The 22,026-nt window shown below is 43.5% G+C and overlaps 1 protein-coding gene across 1 annotated transcript; it reads left to right on the top strand.

Moving 5' to 3' along the window:
• Positions 1–14,662: 14,662 nt before the first annotated feature.
• ffar3 (free fatty acid receptor 3) lies at positions 14,663–17,832 on the top strand. The gene is made up of 2 exons (XM_002938215.3): positions 14,663–14,674; positions 16,876–17,832. The coding sequence occupies exons 1-2, from the start codon at positions 14,663–14,665 to the stop codon at positions 17,830–17,832; spliced, it is 969 nt and encodes a 322-aa protein (XP_002938261.3).
• The last annotated feature ends 4,194 nt before the right edge of the window (positions 17,833–22,026 follow it).

The raw sequence follows: 22,026 nt of genomic DNA, 5'->3' as shown, positions 1-22,026 counted from the left end.
ATAGCATTGCCCTGAGCTCGCTCTTGTCTTTGCTTCTTGTGCCTTGTTTGTATTTCTAAATGAAAATGTTCTCCGGCTCCTGGAAGGAAACCACAACTACAATAAAGGCTACAGACCGATGGAAAATAATAGCCTTATCCTCTCCTTCTCTACATCAGACTAAAAGCTTTATTTTCAGTGCATTTTCCCCTTTAGGCTTTCAGATCTGTTTCTCTGCCGTTTTCTCCTTTCCGCAAGAGGCTGAGGGTAATTTCTCCCGATATATAACGTTTCACACACACTGAATGGACTTTGACCAGTTTGACCAGTTCATGCAGATAAGATTGTTGCGAGGTTAGTTTCAAGTATAAAAGATGTAAGGGCTCAGTTACCTATGGTACACGTGCCAATAAGAGCCCATAGCCGTGTGATGGTGTAACTACTGAGGACGCAGATCCTTCTGGGGGCCCAGGAGTGTAGAAGGCCTAGTAAGGCCCTAAATAAAGAGCAATTCCAATATATAATGGCAGAATAGGTCAATTTACCAGTGTTTTGAGTCCCTAAATTGAAGTTGCTTCGGGGTACAATGATATGTAGTGACACCACTGCACTTGTGCTCATACATTCTGTAGGTGGAAATGGTGCTCCTCACCTTGTCTACTGAGAAGCCGTCCTTATAACCTGCCATAAGGCTCCAACGTGCCTAGCACCCCCCTTGCACCTTCAATAACACACAAGCAAGGGGGGTATTTATGGGATGCCCACCTACTGCCCACCTCCTGTTCATCCTGTATGCCCAATACCATCCCAAGTCCACCTGTCATTGATGGAAAACCCGAATTTGAAGATATAACAATTCACAATTTTCTCAAATCCCAACAAAAATGTAAATAATCATAAGACTCCATCATTGCCCGAGTAACTTATGAGCAACCTAAATTTAGTGCTGAATATACTTTTTGCTTATTCTTCGAATATGAAAAATTTGTTTTTTGTTGTTTCTTGATCTAACCACTTAGATTGTAAGCTCTACGGGGCAGGGACCATACCTGGTGCCTCTTACCTTCCAGTTTGTGCCTGTATGTTACCCACCCACTTAGATTGTAAGCTCTACGGGGCAGGGAGCATACCTGGTGCCTCTTACCTTCCAGTTTGTGCCTGTATGTTACCCAACCACTTAGATTGTAAGCTCTACGGGGCAGGGACCATACCTGGTGCCTCTTACCTTCCAGTTTGTGCCTGTATGTTACCCACCCACTTAGATTGTAAGCTCTACGGGGCAGGGACCATACCTGGTGCACTCTTACCTTCCAATTTGTGCCTGTATGTTACCCTCCCACTTAGATTGTAAGCTCTACGGGGCAGGGACCATACCTGGTGCCTCTTACCTTCCAGTTTGTGCCTGTATGTTACCCAACCACTTAGATTGTAAGCTCTACGGGGCAGGGACCATACCTGGTGCCTCTTACCTTCCAGTTTGTGCCTGTATGTTACCCACCCACTTAGATTGTAAGCTCTACGGGGCAGGGACCATACCTGGTGCACTCTTACCTTCCAGTTTGTGCCTGTATGTTACCCACCCACTTAGATTGTAAGCTCTACGGGGCAGGGACCATACCTGGTGCACTCTTACCTTCCAGTTTGTGCCTGTATGTTACCCACCCACTTAGATTGTAAGCTCTACGGGGCAGGGACCATACCCGGTGCACTCTTACCTTCCAGTTTGTGCCTGTATGTTACCCAACCACTTAGATTGTAAGCTCTACGGGGCAGGGACCATACCTGGTGCCTCTTACCTTCCAGTTTGTGCCTGTATGTTACCCACCCACTTAGATTGTAAGCTCTACGGGGCAGGGACCATACCCGGTGCACTCTTACCTTCCAGTTTGTGCCTGTATGTTACCCAACCACTTAGATTGTAAGCTCTACGGGGCAGGGACCATACCTGGTGCCTCTTACCTTCCAGTTTGTGCCTGTATGTTACCCAGCCACTTAGATTGTAAGTTCTACGGGGCAGGGACCTCCTTCCTACTGTGTCTCATACCACATGGCACTTATTCCCTGTGTATTTATACTTATTTATTGTATTTATTATAACACTTGCCCTCCCTGTGTGTAATTGTGTATATTGTAAGATTGTACAGCGCTGCGTACCCTTGTGGCGCTTTATAAATAAAGTTATACATACATACATCTAAACAGCGAAACCGAACCCTCTAAAATGTTCAACTTCCTGTGGTTCTTGCGAGCAACTATGAATGGTGGAGAAGGTGGTTTATTAAGTTCCCAGTGCAGACTAAGGGGCAAATTCCAGGGTCAGGTAGGGGGTAAATGGTGAGAATTACTACCTGTCTCCGCCCAACCACCCCTTTAGAATTGATCGTGGGCTAACTAGGTGCAGTACACAGGTCTGTAGCTATTGGCTAAATGCCCCGGGACATTACGAATGTGCCCAATTATCTCTATTTGAACAAACTCAACAGGAAAAGAGGGGACAAAGCAGTAAGTTTAAAACCAATACGTAAAGCATAAATACTGTTTATTTTGCTCATAGTGGGAAAATGTATACATAGGTATATACTTCCCCTTTAAAGCAAAATATAGTTAATTCAGACCAATCCATAGGAAACAGATGGGATCTTGAGACAAAGCCTTAGTTTCTTTATAGTATATCGCAAAGCCAGTTTTGCTCAGATAAGAGCAGGAACGTGCCCCACGAAGGGTGTTTATAGCCCCGGTACACTGCCATACTCACACGCCTATATTTGTTTAATAGCAATTAATCACGGAATGCTGCCATTGTATTTCCATGAGCAAATAATTCGCTACTGTAAGGGAACGAGGGAAAATTTGCTTTATGCAAAACAAACTAATAAATAGACAAAGTCATCTTTTTCATATGTGTTTTCTGAAAAATAGTGGTTGCGGGGAAAGGTGCAGTCAGTAGGGGTAGGTTTATCCAAGGCTGGGGTAAAATTCCCTTCTTTTCGCATTTTACCAATAGTGAAAATGTTTAATTGTAAAGAAAGTTTTCCATGTTTAGCATTTTTCCTAGTCCAGGTACGAGATCTGTTGTATTAGATGTAAGTGTACCTCAATGTCAAGCAAGGGGATGAGAATTGCCCTGGGATGTCCTTTGTAAGGTGTGAATAGTTGGCCCAGGGCTCTTTGCCTGACGAAAGGGGAGAACTTATGATGCCAAGGATCTGAGGATCAATAACTCCAACTATTGCCCAAGTGACTTGTTATCCAATATCATTTAGATTGGTCAGCCAAGCCAGGAATTAAAAAAATGATCACATGCTTTGGGGACACAGAGCAAATTCCAAGAGCCACTGGTTGGGAATCACTGCCCTAGAGAGACAGGAGTAGGCCAGCCAGCTGAGCAGTTGAGGCTCCACAAAGGAGCAAGGAGCTTACCAGTCAGGTACACAGGGACTAGGGAGGTCTTTGTTCCAATTAGGGTGGTGCCCATTTGATGTGTGTGTGTTTCTTCCTGGGTCAACTCCTGAGAAGATGCTTAGGAAGATGGGCAGAAGGACAGTCCAAAAACACTAGGTAACCTTGCACTTTTATGTTGTGTAGCACACCCTAAAGGTCTCCATACACGGGCCAATAGTAGCTGCCGATATTGGTCCCTTGGACCAATTCGGCAGCTAATCGGCCCACGTATGGGCATTCCTGACGGGCCTGCCTGACCGATATCTGGCCTGAAATTGGCCAGATCTCGTTGGGGCAGGTTAGAAAATCTAGTTGGATCGGGGACCGTGTCGGCTCGTTCATGCGGTCCTCGGACCGACTTTGCCTATACCTGTCATTATAACTCAATTGTTTGGCCCCAGGGCCAAACGATCGAATTACCCTGGATTCTCACCTGTAGGTGGGGGATATTGGGGGAGGATACCGGGAGAATATCCGTTCGCTTGGCGACATCGCCAAGCGAGCAGATCTGCCTTTGTATGGGGACCTTTAGGCGTTGGCTTTAGTAGGAGTGATGGTGTGTGGGGGCTGCGTGCAATACACATAGGGCACTATAACCTTTATAACTATTACCTTTCATTCTGCTCAATATGGTGGGTATCAGCGAGGCTTTTGGGGAAACCATAAATTAAATATTTGCCAACCAACAGCTCTGGTATATGATACAAACACAATTCCTTCTGGTGATTCTATCCCCAGTCCAGGTGATGCCACAGTGGTGTCTTGCTCCCTGGCTTAGTACTTGTCCCTGAGCTCACCCACTCATGTCCCTATACTAGAGGGTTCTAACCCTGCTAACCTCCTTGGTGGAGCAAAGAACTGTTCAGATAACTTTCCCTGATCCTGCCTTTCACTTCTAGAGCAACTATCACAAAAAACTAACTGCATACTAACTTAATCCTAGCTAGGCCTGCCTACCCAGGCCCTAATCCTGTATCCACCTCCCCGGCAAGGTCAGGTCCCAGGAAAAGACTCTGAGTACATGGGTGCTCTCCCTCTTACAGAATTACACACTGTTGTGATTGAGAACATCTGAAAGACACTAGTTTCTGCCAACTGGAATTTACAGAAAGATTCCTGATCCAGAAAACCCCAGGTCCCAAGCATTCTGGATAATAGATCCTATACCTATACATATTTCTAAATAGCCAAAAGCCTGGCAGGAATCCCCTTACCTTTTCCCATGAACCCACTCTACTGCTCCGGGGCCAACACAACTACCCTCTCTGCCCTAGTCTCAATCTGGCCCCAGAAGCAACTCATTGACCTCTATTTTCTATCTCATTATTGAGTGCTTTGAATGTTATACATGTTATATATATATATTATTACTCAGCTATAGATAACAGTGTCAACACGCTGCTAATTGGTTTCTAGCCACAATGTCAAGAGAAGGTTTATTAACAATTATTTATTTTGCGATAAGTATCAGAGTTACAAATAAAGTTTTATTAATGCCTTCTGGTTAAATTCAGGAGAAATATTACAAAAAGAACAGATGGTAAAGGTTAGAGAACAATAAAACTTCGTATAGATATAGATTTATAGTATCAGCGATTTAATAAAGGCACATTATTTAAGGTATGGCATTTTGATTGTGAAACAACCCTTATTATGTGTTAATGGGAAGTGTTGGGCTCATAGAAACTCAGTGAAGAACCCAACATTGTAGACTATCGTTTATTTCAATGGAAAGAGTCTGGTCCCTTCTTGAATGAATCCACTGCGTCTGCCGATCTCATGTTGATGTTTAATTTTCAACCTACTGTAGAACAAAGAAAAAGGTGATTGTTACTCTTCAGTGTTGAGTCAGTTTGGTTAGGAAGCCTGCCAGAACCTAGCCAGTATAATGCAAAACATGAAGCATGATGGGACTATTTATAAATGTTGGTAAGGGGAGACACAGGCACAAAGGCCAATGCTGTATAATGTTATTACAGTGAGACTTGCTAGAGGCAAAATATATTAACAATTACATTGAACAAGCCAGGTCAACAGATTCTACATAGTAGACTTTGACAGTTGACCAGTAGAGAAAGGAAGAGGTTTCTTATGTTGGACGCCCGACCATAGAAAACAACCCCAACTTTGACCTTTTTAACCTTCTTCCCCCCAGTTTAGTTGCAGTCTCTGCACTCTCTCCAGCTCATTAATATCCTTCTTAAGGGCTGGAGCCCAAAACTGCCCCCATACTCAAGGTGAGGCCTTACCAGGGACCTATAAAGGGGCAAAATTATGTTTCATCCCTTGAGTCAATGCCCTTTTTATACAAGACAGCACTTTATTTGCTGTAGTAGCCACAGAATGACACTGCCTGGAATTAGACAACTTGTTATCCATAAATATTCCCAAATCCTTTCAAAATTACCCCCCAACACACTAGCATTTAGGGGTATATGTATCATGCTGTGTAAAAAGTGGAGTCAAACATTACCGTTGATGTTGCTCATAGCAGCCAATCAGATGCTTTGCTTTGGTTTTCTAACTGTTGAAATCTACCGTATTTTTTGCCGTATAAGACGCACTTTTTCTTCCCCAAAACTGGGGGGGGAAAAGTTTGTGCGTCTTATACGGCGAATGCGTCTTCCTCTATGTGCCGCGGCTCTTATAAAAGCAACCTTATAAAAGCACAGAAGCAGCTGGGAGCCGCGGCACAGTGAGGAAGACATCACTGGAGCCGGAGGCCGCCGGGGGGAAATGGAAGGTGCTTGGGGGCCCTGGGGGAAGCTGAAGAATGCTGGGGATGCCATGGGGGAGCTGGAGGATGCTTGGAGGCCCTGGGGGAAGCTGAAGGATACTTGGTGAGGCCCTGGGGGAAGCTGAAGGATACTTGGGGGGGGGCCCTGGGGGAAGCTGAAGGATACTTGGGGGGGGGCCCTGGGGGAAGCTGAAGGATACTTGGGGGGGCCCTGGGGGAAGCTGAAGGATACTTGGGGGGGGCCCTGGGGGAAGCTGAAGGATACTTGGTGAGGCCCTGGGGGAAGCTGAAGGATACTTGGGGGGGGCCTGGGGGAAACTGAAGGTTACTTGGGGGGGCCTGGGGGAAGCTGAAGGTTACTTGGGGGGGCCTGGGGGAAGCTGAAGGTTACTTGGGGGGGCCTGGGGGAAGCTGAAGAATACTTGGGGGGGCCCTGGGGGAAGCTGAAGGATACTTGAGGGGGGGCCTGGGGGAAGCTGAAGGATACTTGGGGGGGCCCTGGGGGAAGCTGAAGGATACTTGGGGGGGCCTGGGGGACGCTGAAGGATACTTGGGGGGGGCCTGGGGGAAGCTGAAGGATACTTGGGGGGGGCCTGGGGGAAGCTGAAGGATACTTGGTGGGGCCCTGGGGGAAGCTGAAGGATACTTGGGGGGGGCCTGGGGGAAGCTGAAGGTTACTTGGGGGGGCCTGGGGGAAGCTGAAGGTTACTTGGGGGGGCCTGGGGGAAGCTGAAGAATACTTGGGGGGGCCCTGGGGGAAGCTGAAGGATACTTGAGGGGGGGCCTGGGGGAAGCTGAAGGATACTTGGGGGGGCCCTGGGGGAAGCTGAAGGATACTTGGGGGGGCCTGGGGGACGCTGAAGGATACTTGGGGGGGGCCTGGGGGAAGCTGAAGGATACTTGGGGGGGGCCTGGGGGAAGCTGAAGGATACTTGGTGGGGCCCTGGGGGAAGCTGAAGGATACTTGGGGGGGGCCTGGGGGAAGCTGAAGGATACTTGGGGGGGGCCTGGGGGAAGCTGAAGGATACTTGGGGGGGCCCTGGGGGAAGCTGAAGGATACTTGGGGGGGGCCTGGGGGAAGCTGAAGGATACTTGGGGGGGGGCCTGGGGGAAGCTGAAGGATACTTGGGGGGGCCCTGGGGGAAGCTGAAGGATACTTGGGGGGGGCCTGGGGGAAGCTGAAGGATACTTGGGGGGCCCTGGGGGAAGCTGAAGGATACTTGGGGGGCCCTGGGGGAAGCTGAAGGATACTTGTGGGGGGCCCTGGGGGAAGCTAAAGGATACTTGGGGGGGCCCTGGGGGAAGCTGAAGGATACTTGGGGGGCCCTGGGGGAAGCTGAAGGATACTTGGGGGGGCCTTGGGGGAAGCTGAAGGATGCTTGGGGGGGCCCTGGGGGAAGCTGAAGGATGCTTGGGGGGGGCCCTGGGGGAAGCCTCATTATGTGCAAGCCCAGAGACAATTAACTTTATACAGTTGATATAAAATATTTTACTACAGTATTTGCTTCAGAATCTTTTTTTTCTAGATTTTCCTCCTTTAAAATTGGGTGCGTCTTATATTCCGGAGCGTCTTATAGGGCGAAAAATACGGTAATTGATGATTGGTTGCTCTGGGCAAAGTCACTAGTAGTGTTTTACACAACATGATAAATATACCCCTAAAGTGTATAAACAGAAGGGGAATATAAATTCACTACTAATTACGTTATTTATATGGTCATCGCTCATCATTATAGTATATGGATGAGTATAAAGGGAGTAGCACAGCATAGCACCAAAGTACACAACAACTCATATAAGGAAGCAATATAATAAACTTTATTACTGGTATTTAAAGACAGGTGATAGGAAGAGGTGTCTGATTCCACTGTAAGGCTGCCAGAGAGCATTGCACGTTCCTCTTCAACTGATCTTAATTATTCTGTTGATGGTTAAAAACTGAGCTTTTAGGACGCGGATTTCATATCTTCTCAGAGGTTTATTTTTATGTTGTTTGGAAGCTGCTAGACCTGGGAGCCACGGCTGCTGAACGGAACAGCAGAAAAGGAATTGTGTTCTACAAGAAGAAGGTATTGCTGAGAAGATGAAAACCTTGTTACGGATGAATGGGAAATGCCAAAAATGCAGTAAAAGGTTTGAATTATATTATTGGTAATCAGTACTCTCGTTAAGGTAGATTTCCTAAAGCCTCTCTGTCTCTAGACAAAAACAAAACAGTATAATGTTCCTTTACTTTGAAGGTACAAATCATCACAGTAGAAATAGTTTTTGGGTTACTATTACTATTGGTAATCAGTACACTAGTCAAGGCAGAGTTCCTCTGTCTCTTTCTCTCTATCTCATCTCTAGACAAAAACAAAATAATGTTCCTTATACCTTATATGAAGGTAAAAATGATCACAGTAGAAATAGTTTTTGGGTTATTTATTTGGTAAAAGTTGATGAGAAGGCACTTTCTGGTTGTAGCTCAATACAAAACCTGCCTGTTGGCCGAGTCTGGTAACAAGTGGTGCAGGGACTAACAGTCTGCAAGGCTATCATTTAATCAAGGCTATCATTTAATCAAGGCTATCATTTAATCAAGGCTATCATTTAATAACTGTTGCCTCCTGTTTATTTTAAAGCATTTCATAGAAACCACTGGTGGTAAAAGAGCTCATTGTTTCTCTGGGAGGAGATTGGGGCAAGACGTGCCATCTAACCTGGAGAGGTCAAAGTGGTCTCCTTACTTGGTCCTCTTTACTCTCCTCCACACAGACCTCTTTTGGGTTCTTTATCTGCCGAAAAAAGGCATCAATAAAGCACCCGCAATGGTCTCCTGTGAGCTATATATTGAAATGCCTGTAGAGAAAGCTGAGCACTAGTCTGGGCTCTGAGGGTAGCAGTTAAAGAAGAACTATGGGGTGCCTAAATATATAACTATATATATATTTATTTATTTTTTTAATTCATAATGTTTATTGAGTAATTGTACATGAATTGTACATCCATGGTTATGGAAGGTTTTAGGTATTTCACACATTATCTAATTCTGGACGGGGGGTATCCAGAGAAAGGAAATTAGGAAGATGAAAAGGGTATATAGATGCCTGTAGAGCAACGGTTCTCAACCTGTGGGTCGGGGCCCCTTTGGGGGTTGAACGACCCTTTCACAGGGGTCACCTAAGACCATCGAAAAACACATATTTTTATAATTTTATGGTTGGGGGTCACCACAACATGAGGAACTGTATTAAAGGGTTGCGGCATTAGGAAGGTTGAGAACCACTGGTTTATACAGTGTCCGAGATTTGTTTATGGAGCCAGGGATCCCGAATTAAGGCCAATTTAGTTTTGAGGTCCGGTGTGGTGGCTGTCATCTTCCCCATTGTTGCTCTGAAGTTGCTGAATTAAATGTTGTGGGTTGTTTCCAGAGTTTTGCAGTGAGAGAAAGTTCTCTATTAAAGATGTGAAACAATAGCTTTTTATTTGCAGATGGCGTGCCAGGCGGATAGAACTGTAACAGTGCTATTGAGCTTGTAGTGGTAAAGCCCATCCTAGTTTGTGCCTAATTAAGTTGAAAACTTCTGTCCAAAAGGGCTGTACTGAGGGGCACTGCCAGCACATATGTAGGAGTGTTCCATGCTGCGGTGGGTACCATGGATTCATTGGATTCATGAATTTAGGCGTTAGGTACCATCTATAAGTATAAGTATTCCATCATAGTATTCCATTTGCAGGATTTGCCGTCTGGGAAGAAAGTCTTAAGGAGATGAAGTAGCTGTAAATGGGTATATCTTTGAGTTTGTGATAAGTTGTACTTTTCCTTGAAGTCCTCAAACCTTTGCAGAGCAGTTATAGAATATAAGTGGCATATTGGGGTTATTCCTCTTGTGATCCATTCTTGGAGATTTATATTTGGGATCATGTACCTCAGAGCTATACGCGGCACTGTTGCAGATGGAAACGGGCTGAACTTATGTTTGATTGATAATTTGTCCCATTTTGTTATTGATAACTTTCTTGTAGGTAGCAAGTGGTGTGTCTTGGGTCTGAATTGCTTGGGAAGCCAGAAAAGTTGAATTAGGTTTCTATGGAGTTAGGCTTGTTTTATAGTCCACCCTGTAGGAGAGTGTAGTCTTACTACAGTCTCTAGAATTGAAGCAAAGTATTATTATTATTATTATTTTAATACTATTTATATAGCACGGTTTACACGGCGCTTTACAGAATAGAAGGGCACAAGAGGCAGAACAGTTAACATGTACATATAAAGAATTCACAAAAATGGTTTGCAGTTACATTTGGATGAGGATCGGAGACACTAGGGGGAGGGCCCTGCTCGCAAGAGCTTACATTCTAAAAGGGAGGGCGGCTGAGACATAAGGTCAGGGTAACTGGTCTGGCGTTAGAGTTCATGTAGGTGTGTAAAGTGACAGTAAGTGCGGAGTGAGAGGTGAAAACCAGTGGTTAGTGAGTGTTTGAGGGAAGATTAGGGGTTCTCAGTGGATTCTCTCAGTTCTGAGGGTTTAGGTTATAGGCTTGAGTGAAAAGGTGAGTTTTAAGAGACCGTGTAAAGGCTTGGAGAGTCTGGCAGTGCCTAATGGGACGGGGAAGGGCGTTCCAGAGGATGGGTGCAGCGCGTGAGAAGTCCTGGGTCCAAGAGTGAGAGGAGGTGATGAGTGAGGAGGAGAGAAGGAGGTTGTGTGTTGAGCGAAGGGTAGGTCTGGGGGGGTACTTGGGGATTAGGGGGGTTCAATAGAGCGGTGCGGCACCAGTGAGTGCTTTGTAGGTGACTACGAGAATATGCCTTAATATTTGGGATCCCTAGGCCCCCAAGGATTCTGCGGAATTGTGAACAAGCAAAAGCTATTCTCTGAGGTTTGTTTTGCCCTATATACTAATAATGCGTTGTAGGGCAGCTAAGTACTGGGAAGGTAATGTTATATGGAGGGTTCTGAAAAGGTATAAAACCTTGGGGAGAATGTTCATTTTGATTGATACAATTCTGCCTAACCAAGATATTGATTCCGTTTTCCATCGAGTACACTCAACCATTTTCATCAGTGGCTGGAAATCTAACCGAAATGTACCTGTGGGATCTCTGGGAAGTACTATGCGCAAATAGTTGATGTGGGATTCTTTCCATTCGATCTAAAATTATCTTTGAGTTGGTGGAGAGTGTGTTGGGGGATGTTTATAGGGAGTGCTTGTGTTTTGGTGTCATTGATTTTGTACCATGAGATTTTTTGAAATTCTTCTTGCGTTTGAGGAGGTTGGGATGGGATATTGCTGGGTTGGTGACTTTTAGTATTATGTCATCTGCAAAAAGTCAGATCTTGTGCTGTCCTGATAGAGTATCACATCCCTTAATGTCGAGGTTATCCCTAATTATGTGGGCAAGGGGTTCTGCCATCATTAAAAAATTAGAGGTGAAAGTGGGCATCCTTGTCTAGTACCGGTTGTGAGCGAGAAGGTGTCTGAGGGCCCCTGATGTTGGTACTTTGGCTTTTGGTTGGGAGTACAGAGGTTTTATTGCTATAAGACACGTGTTGCCAATTTGGAAATGTTTATTAATGTTTCCTCCATATAGTTCCAGTTTACCCTATCAAATATCTTCTCTGCGTCTAATGATAGCAATAGAGCTGGGATTGTAGTTTGTTTTAAAGTGTAAAGTATGTTGTGAAATCTGCGGGTATTGTCTGATCCTTGCCTGTATAGTACAGAGCCCACTTGGTCTGTATTTAGTAAAGGTGGGAGTATCTTGTTCAATCATTGGGCTAATAATTTCGAATACATTTTCAAGTCTGTGTTAAGTAGAGTTATTGGCCGATAATTTGTACAGCTGTCCATTTGTTTCCCCGGTTTGGCAATGGTGACTATATGGGTTCACTATGCCAGTAAGTGTTGTCAGAAGATTTTATAATAATTATTAGTAAATCCGTCTGGACCTGGAGCTTTCCCTAACTTTAGGTTTTTGATGAGTGAATGTATTTCTTCTCCAGTTTTTGGTTGTTGTAGAAGTTCCAGTTGAGCTTGAGAGGGGTGGGAAAGCTGTATTTTACTTAAATAGATAGTCCTTAATATGGGCTGCAGTTGGCTTAGGAGTCTCATTGTCTGATTCTAGATTGTATAGTATGGAGTAGTAGCTGGCTAATTTATAAACTATTTGCTTAGGATCCGTAAGTTTCCCTTGAGGTGTCGATATGTATTGGACTCTTCTCTGTGCTTCTTTTTCCCTGAGCTGAGCTGCTAATAATGTATCAGCTTTGTTCCCTTTGCTGTCTTTGCTGCTATGGTTTCGTTTAGCTTAAAGAGCAAGGAAAGGCTACTACTTTAGTCCTTAATATAATGTAGAGCTCCCTTGCCCAAAGTAAATCGCCAAATTTGTTTTTTCAAATAATGCTCTCCCAAAAATTTGCTTGTAAGTTAAGTTTATTTGCAGCCTGTCATGGGCGCCATCTTGGATTCCCCGCTCGCACCCCTCCCGTTATCTATCAACACCGCCTGCCCCACTGCTCTCACCCCACCCCTGTGCCGATCAACCGGCCTTAACACCCCCACCCCGCCGCTCTCACCCCACCCCTGTGCCGATTAAGCGGCTGCAACTCCCCCACCCCACCGCTCGCCCCCCGCTTGTCTCCTTGCTCCTTGCCTGTTCGGCGCTTCACTGTGTCAGTGTGTGCAAGAGGGGAGGGGAGTGGAGGGGAGCACACCGGCTTCTCACTTAAACCTACCACAGCGCATGTGCCGCCTTCAGTGTCCCGGTCACACAGTCAATGTGGGAGTGAGGCATTATGGGAATCCTCTGTACCCAGCTCAGCGCTTTTTCTTCTGGTTTGGCTTCAGATCTTCTGAACAGGTGAAATATGGGGAGACTTAAAGTCACTATTGAGAGAACTGAAGGTATGCCTGCAGCTTGGGATTAACTCTTTATTAGCCTTTCCTTCTCCTTTAAGTCTTGTTTCAGTTATTTCTTGGAGTATGTGTCTGTTGTGTTTTTGTTGGAGTTGTAATTCTAATATTTTAGTTTTTTAAGTTGTAATTCTATATTTTAGTTTTACTTGAGTTTCTGTTCTAGTTTTTTTAAGTGTTTTAGCTAGTAATATTAGTTCACCTCTTAGGACTGCTTTATGAGCTAGCCAGACTAGTTGCGGGTTGCCTTCTTCTGCTGTGTTGTGTGTGTGTGAAATATCGTTGGATGGTTTGTTCAATATGTAGTTTCTCTAAGCAACCTCTAACCTCCATGGAAGTTTGGTGGGCTTTCTATTCCTATCAGGGCATGATCAGACCAGGGTCGTACTCCTATCCAGGCTTTTGTTATTTGAGGGGAGGTTTGGAAACCTACAAGGAAGAGGTCAGTTCTAGTGTGGGTATGGAAGCTTGGAGAGTAATAAGTATAATCTCTGGCGGTGGGATGTTGTGCTCTCCAAGATATTGATTCCGTTTTCCATCGGGTACACTCTGTCTCAACCAGTGGCTGGAAATGTACCTGTGGGATCTTTGGGAAGTTTTATGCCCAAAAAGTTGATGTGGGATTTCCATTCAAATCTAAAATTATCTTTGAGTTGGTGGAGAGTGTGTTGGGGGATGTTTATAGGGAGTGCTTGTGTTTTGGTGTCGTTGATTGGGGCATGATCAGACCAGGGTCGTACTCCTATCCAGGCTTTTGTGATTTGAGGGGAGGTTTGGGAAGCTACAAGGAAGAGGTCAGTTCTAGTGTGGGTATGGAAGCTTGGAGAGTAAGTATAATCTCTGGCGGTGGGATGTTGTGCTCTCCAAGCATCAATCGGGTTATGGGTGTGTAATATACTGTATTTCTAAATATTTGTGATTGTTTGAGTTGTACCTTAGGGACTGGGCCTCTTGAGCCTTTAGAGACATCTAATGTTGGATTTGGAGCTATATTGAAGTCTCTAGCCACTATACATTGCCCTTGTTTATGATACAGTAGTTTTGAAAGTGCGGTGGAGAGAAATTTGTTTTGGCTTTCATTTGGGAAATATAAATTAATTAAGGAGTATGTTGTGTTCCCTATGTTGCATATTTCCATCAAGTATTTACCCATAATATCTGCATGCACCTCCTTTTTTAAATGGCACTTTGGTGTTTATCAATGTTGAGACTTCCTTCGTTCTGTTGTTATAGAATTTGGGGGGTTTTTTTGTTGAAGTGGGTTTCTTGACAAAACAATATATCTATTTTTGCTTTGTATCCATCGTTAAGGATTTGGTTGGGTTTATTTAGGGAGTTTAATCCCCTCGCATTTAATGAATAGAATGGTACCATCTCAATTCAATAGGTGAATGCTTCACTGATAGCTTTGCATAGTGAATTTGTATGTCTAGTTTTCATACCATGAATATAGATCACACCAACCATTAGCTAAGTAAACCTTCCGTAACAGCAGATTAAAATATAAAAACGTAGCAACATATTGTTTAACGAAGAAAAGTAAAGATAAAACCTTGTGAACATTAAACGAGGTAGATGTTACCAAGAAAGAATACTAGTTGTGGTTATCAGATGGAAACCACTGTGTGATTCCTTTTTGATCTTGTGGAGTCTCAGGGGTTTAGGAGACTATTAGGATTGATTTCTCCAGGGTATTGCCCTTCAGGTTGAATTGGTTGTAAATTGCTGTTAATTCCGTAGATGTGGAAGTTGCGAAACTTCTATTCTTTTTGCAGTTTCCGTGGAAAAAGAGTGGGCATTTTTCGTGTTGCTTGTGCGTTCGTTTCATTTATCAATGGAATGTCCCATCTTGCTAGGAGTTTTTTGGCCTCCTGAACTGTTGCTATGGTGGAAGGAGTCCCATTGCGCTGGACTATAAGTTTTACTGGGTAGCCCCAGCGTTATGGGATGTTGTGCTGTCTGAGGTGATCTCTGGGAATGCTTTACATTTGAGCACGGTTGAAAGAGAGAGATCTGTGTATGTGTGATTTCCAGTGTTTGATGATGTCCAGGCCAGTTCTCTTTCTTCCTTGTGGAAGAGAGTAGCTTTTCTTTGGTCTTGAAGAAAACAAATCTGGCCAGGACATCTTGTGGTTCATTGTTTTTGGCTTTGGGATCGATATTGTAAGTTCAAGTTGGTGATGGTTGGGTAGTATAGCTTTAAGAAGCTCAAGGATATGGCTTTCCAGATCTTTGGGGGAGACAGACTCAGGTATTCCCCTAAAGCGCAGGTTCTTTCTGCGAGACCTTTTATTGTGGGAATCTGCAAGATCGTTGTGTGCGTCAGTGAACTCACCCATCTTTTCCTTTAGGTGCACTGTACGATCACCAAGGTCCTGGATTTCTTTGCTGAGGTCAGAGAGCTGTTTTATATCGCCCTGGAGTGCTTGTTTTATTTCATTTAGCATATCTCTGATCTGGCTTGCTGTAGCCAGAGGAGAGTTTGTGGAAGGGTCTGTCATGGTGGCCCGTGTCTCTGTGCTGGCCGCATCCGGTGCTTCCAAGATGGAGTGGTCAGGTTGCAAAGGAGTGGGATTGAAGAAAGCGGTAACTGCTTTCTGCATTTTGCGATGAGCTTTCTTTTGGCCCTTCATGTAGTCGATATATTCCTCAGACTGTAGCTTTGAAAATGGTTGAGTTTATTGTGCTTTCCTGCTGTTTTGGGCCCCTGGTTGATGTGAAGTGTCCATCTTGGATAGTGGATAAGCTCCACCCCCCTAAATATATTTTTAATCCTCAATCAGCACATAATACAGACAGAGTCAATGAGATTTGTCCATCTGGATCCCAAAGAGCCCAAATCACTCCATGGGCCAGGTGAAAATCAATGAAAAAGCATATTTTTGGTTTATCCCATTAGCCCATATCACACATATCACAACATATTTTATGGTTTATTACATGGAAACATATAGGCGGGAATGAAACTTTTCTCCTAAACCAGTTTTAGTTACTTCCCTTAGACTTCAATAGAGCTTCCATAGGATAAACAGTGAGATAATGGGAAAATCTGGAACTCAACTGGCAGCCTGTAGTTTGAATTGTGCCTCGTAAGCATGCCTCTTCTTTGGTGCCATTTTCGGGGGGTTGTTTTGCAGTATACTGGTAGTACACCTACCGGAGGCATGACAGAGGTAAGAGTACGTCCTGCACGTATTACGTAATGTTCTCTGATTGGTTTATCTTTGCCAACGTATGTAGTGTACGCATTACGTCCCTGTGTCAGCGGGTCCGACAAGCGGATCACTTACCAAAGTCGCACAACAACATTTTTACAGATTTTGAAACTCAGTGCACACATAAGGCGCACTGGATTATTAAATTGATGGTTTCTCCTGTTTGATCAAACTTTTCACTGTTGTGCTTTTTACTTCTGATTATTGCTATCACTTCCTGAGATATCCATGTTGCGTTGTGCTTTGTACTCTTTCCAGGTCTGTTTCTCACCTACAGAACAATTACTCATCCGCTGAACAACTGAACTAACAAAACAAACCACTCAAGGGGACGTAATACACAGAACACAAGTAGCAACATATGGCCATTTCATATTAAAATGTATGAGCAACCCATAAAAGTTTCTAAGCAAATATTTGAGAGGGGTGTGTAAGACCTATACTTTTTTTATAGGTTCCACTTAAGCGCAGAATTAACCCTGCACCTTATTTTATTTTTCGGTTTCAGGTAAAGGACAGGAGTGGAAGAGCACAGACGGAGAGGGACGTATTCTATATTCTTTGCCTTGCCCCGCATCCCTGGAATGAATTTGGTGCAGAATGATGGAGTACTTCGACGGAGCACCGTGGCTTTTTTTAATAGTGTATATTATTACTTTTGTAGCAGGACTTCCACTAAACCTGTTGGCCTTCGTTACACTCATTAGAAAATTCAGGCAGCAGCTAGTGTCGATAGACATCTTGCTCTTTAACCTGACTGTGTCTGACCTGCTGCTTTTGGCTTTCCTCCCTTTCCGTATAGTGGAAGCGGCTTCTGGAATGGATTGGTTTATGCCTTATGTGTTCTGTCCCTTGTCGTTTTTTATGTATTTCAGCAGCATCTACATTACCTCCCTTTTCCTCATGGCTATAAGCGTAGAGAGGTACCTGGCCGTGGCGTATCCTATCAAATACAAGCTTCTGAAAAATCCAGTGTATTCAGTACTGGGAAGTGTCGTCATCTGGATCCTTGGGACCATGCATTGCAGCGTTGTCTACATTGTGGAGCATTTTATACCTGCCAACATGAATAAAACCAATGTTACGCGTTGCTATGACCAATTCTCACCCGAGCAGCTAAAGATTCTTTTGCCTGTTCGACTGGAGATGTTTGTGGTTCTCTTCTGTATCCCTCTACTAGTGACCGTCTTCTGCTACTTCAATTTTGTCAAAATCTTGGTGGCACAGCCCCGCATTCAGAAGGAGAAGAAGAAAAGAGCCATTGGTTTGGTGGTGGCCACACTGATCAATTTTATCCTCTGTTTCATGCCTTACAATGTATCACATGTGGTGGGATATATGGAGGGCGAGAGTCCTCTTTGGAGAACGTATGTTCTTCTCCTTAGTACGTTCAACTCCACGGTGGACCCTGTGATTTTCTACTTTTCGTCTGCCTCGTTTAAAAAGATGTTTTTAGAGGGCCTGCTCCAGGTAATGAACAAAATACAGCTAGGGAGCTGTTGGGGCTCATGTATGGAACGTTGCAAGAAAGCAAAAGAGGATACTTACGAAAGTCATGGGTCATAAAGGAGTGCATTATACGTCTAGAGGTTTGTAGGTTGCTTATTAGCACCAAGGTTATCTTATCCATGTAAAAAAAACACTGAACTAAAATAAGTTTTTCATTTCCAAGGGAAGTCTGGATAACCCAAGGCTTACAATACTTTCTTCTTGACTGCACTCTCCTACCAGGCGTTATACATTAACAACATCTATACCAGTGATCCCCAATAAGTGGTTCGTGAGCAACATGTTGCTCCCCAATCTCTTGGATGTTGCTCCCAGCGGCCTCAAAGCAGGTGTACATTTTTAAATTTCTGGCTTGGGGGCAAGTTTTGGTTGCATAAAACCCAGTGTAAAGCCAAACAGAGCTTTCTATAGGCTGACAGTCCACATAGGGGCTACCAAATAGCCAATTATAGCTCTTATTTGAACCCCCAGGAACATTTTTCATGCTTGTGTTGCTCCCCAACACTTTTTTCATTTGATTGTGGCTCACGGGTATAAAAGGTTGGGGATCCCTGATCTATACAATACCAGGTTACTAATAGTATAGAACATAAATGCTACGTTTATGGAACTCCAGCTATTGAGAATTACAACTGCTGGTGGATACTGCTACTCGGAGATGTATAATTTCCCTACGCCTGCAGAAGAGAACCTGAAACATCTGACTTTTTATTCCAGTCTCCATTACTAACACTTTCTTGAAGTATAGACTTAGGGGCTGATTTACTAACCCACGAATCCGACCCGAATTGGAAAAGTTCCGACTTGAAAACGAACATTTTGCGACTTTTTCGTATGTTTTGCGATTTTTTCGGATTCTTTATGAATTTTTCGTTACCAATACAATTTTTGCGTAAAAACGCGAGTTTTTCGTATCCATTACAAAAGTTGCGTAAAAAGTTGCGCATTTTTCGTAGCGTTAAAACTTACGCAAAAAGTTGCGCATTTTTCGTAGCGTTAAAACTTAAAAGGTGCAAAGTTTCGCGTAAGTTTTAACGCTACGAAAAATGCGCAACTTTTTGCGCAAGTTTTAACGCTACGAAAAATCGCCAGATTTTACGCAACTTTCGTAATGGCTACGAAAAACTCGCGTTTTTACGCAAAAATCGTATTGGTAACGAAAAATTCGTAAAGAATCCGAAAAAATCGCAAAAAATACGAAAAAATCGCGAAATACCGATCATTACGAAAAAAACGCAATCGGACTCATTTCGACCCGTTCGTGGGTAAGTAAATCAGCCCCTAAGACTAGCAATATAAACAGAGCAAAAGCCTGAAGATGGAAACAATCTAAGGCACAGTAGGCATGGAAACTGACCTGAAAGCACAGGGCGGTGGCACTATAACGCTACAAAGAAGGAACGCTTACTATCCGCAAGAAGGAAAATTCTTCCATGTGGTTCATTTGCCCTTTATAGATCAATAAATCACAGATAAGGAAGAAATTCATTTAAGAACAAATATCTACAAATACTTCATTTCCAAGAAACAAATGGTGTAGTATCAACTGGAGCTGTAGGACGACGCACCACAAAAAAAAATGCTTAATACACAAACAAGTGTCAAAGTGTAATGTGTAAAGGATATTGATTGTAAATGGGGTAGGCTTGTTTGGGGGCAAACAAAGTGGTTCCTGAGTTGGACCACCAGATGACATATTGCTCGTATTATACATAATGGTACACTAATAAAGAGACTGTCCATTATAAAGGTTCTACCCAAACCCGCCATTGGAGACTTTTAGGGCCCCGTACAAGTTTATATGGGGCCACAATTTTCGCCATGCCCCTCACATATGCATTATAAATAGCTGATGTTACTCTATAATAAGCAGTTCATAGAAGGAGTTTTATTAATTAATGTGCTAATTAATGGTCAGTTCATTAATCATTTGTGGAGTTTAATTTCCTTTCTGCCCTTGTTAAGTTTAGGGGCCCAATAACTAGCCAGTAGTAGTTAATACAAAGTAGTAAAAATGATGTGGTATTAAGTCAGTCTTTTGATTGGGAATCAGTGGAGTTTGATGTAAATTATTAAAGTTTCTATGAAAGTAAAGCTTTCTACATTTCATTATTATCTTTCAAGCACAAAACTGCACATTATATTCTACATGGGGCTTTATCAGTGCTTTGTAAAGGGGAACAATGACCCCTTTTTCAGGCCCTTCTTGTTGATGACTGGCATTGCTTGTTAGGGAAACATTTATTATTCACAAGTACCCCAAGGTGCTTCTCCATCAAGGATATGCCTAAAGCACATAAATATATTGTGGGGAAAAACAAAGCTTATGTATTATAAAAATTGTTTCTAATACACTAAGATGGGCAAAAATGTAGTATTGTAATGTTAGAGTTAAATGCTTACGTTGGTGATCTTGGTGCTCTAAAATGATTTGTAGAGATGAGCGAATCTGTTACGTGTCGCTTCGCGAAACAGCGAAAATGTTGTGCGACAAAAAAAATTGTTGCCCGTGGCTATTATTTTGTCGCGTGGCTATTGTTTCATCGCCTGCGGCTATTATTTTATCGCGCGGCTATTGTTTCGTCGGCTGCAGCTATTATTTTGTCACGCGGCTATTATTTCGTCGCCCGCGGCTATTATTTTGTCGCGCGGCTATTATTTTGTCGCCCGCGGCTACTATTTCGTCGTGCGGCTACCATTTTGTCGACTGCGGCTATTATTTCGTCGCCCGCAGCTATTATTTTGTCGCCTGCGGCTATTATTTTGTCGCGTGGCTATTATTTCATCGCCCGCGGCTACTATTTCGTCGAGCGGCTACTATTTTGTCGCCTGCGGCTATTATTTCGTCGCCTGCGGCTATTATTTTGTCGCCTGCGGCTATTATTTGGTCGCGCGGCTATTATTTCGTCGCCCGCGGCTATTATTTTGTTGCGCAGCTATTATTTCGTCGCCTGCGGCTATTTTTTTGTCGCGCGGCTATTATTTCGTCACCCGCGGCTATTATTTTGACGCCCGCAACTATTCTTTTTTGACGCCCGCGACAATTTTTGAACGCGCGGTGAATTTTTCCGCAGCGAATTTTTTCATCCGTTTTGCAAAACAATCCGCCAATGGCAAAACGCAGAAATTCTCCGCGAATCCATGCCTGGCGAAACATTTCGCCCATCACTAATGATTTGTAGTCAAAAATTGATGAAGTACTGCATGGTACAGTTGCCTGCAAACAAAATGGGGCTCATTTGTCAACATTGGGCAAATCTACCCGTGGGCGGTAACCCATAGAAACCAATCAGCGATTGGCTTTTTTTAAGCCAGCTGCAAGTAGAACAATAAATGCCACTATTTGATTGGTTGCTATGGGTTACTGCCCATGGGCAAATTTGCCCAGTGTTGATAAATGTCCCCCAATATCTCTATCCTCTAATGGAGCCACAATATCAACCCACGTCTTTTGACAGTTGATACTAACAATACTAATTGGATTATATTTTGCACATAAAGCAGTCAGTTCCTTGTTTTCTATATTTGCCTTGATTGTTGCTTTGCAACAATACAAATAGTTCCTAAAAGAAGCAGACTTATAATCTTTACATTTTTTTGCTTTTTATTCTAGTTAACTTCTTCATATCTGAGTTAACGGTTGCTATTACCCGGGGGTTTTAGTACTTGTACATTTGTGATTCATTGGGGTTTGTTAGAGATCACGAGATCCAATATGATGTTCTTTCCTGTTGGGTCCTTGACAATCTGTGATTTTTAAATTTCTATGACGTAAACTTGTTTCCAATATCAGCACTGTGTTATCCATATTGTATTAGTGCATTATTGATCCAGTAAGTTGTATATTGGTGAGTAAAATCTCCTATTATTAAGACTTGCCCCAAGCTTGCAGCCTTTTCTATCAAAAGGAGCTAAGTCTTTTCCTTGTAGCTTACATAAGAAAGTCTGTATCTGCTTCTATGATTAACCTGCCTGTAACCTTACATTTGGGAATAACCCAACCCATAAGGCGTTATAGAAGAACCAGAGTACCCAAAGGAACCCCTTACAGATATCAGAAGACCATATATACCCCATAGAGATAGTGACATGGTCTGACCCAACACTAGGGGGCACATTTACTAACCCACGAATTCAAATCCGAATTGGAAAAATTCCGATTGGAAAACGAACATTTTGCGACTTTTTCGTATTTTTTCGATTTTTTCGTCGCCTTTACGACTTTTTTCAGAAATTGTCTCGACTTTTTCG

Source organism: Xenopus tropicalis, chromosome 7 (genome assembly GCF_000004195.4).
Source record: "Xenopus tropicalis strain Nigerian chromosome 7, UCB_Xtro_10.0, whole genome shotgun sequence".
Lineage (NCBI taxonomy): Eukaryota > Metazoa > Chordata > Amphibia > Anura > Pipidae > Xenopus > Xenopus tropicalis.
This window is presented reverse-complemented; position numbering and strand designations above follow the sequence as displayed.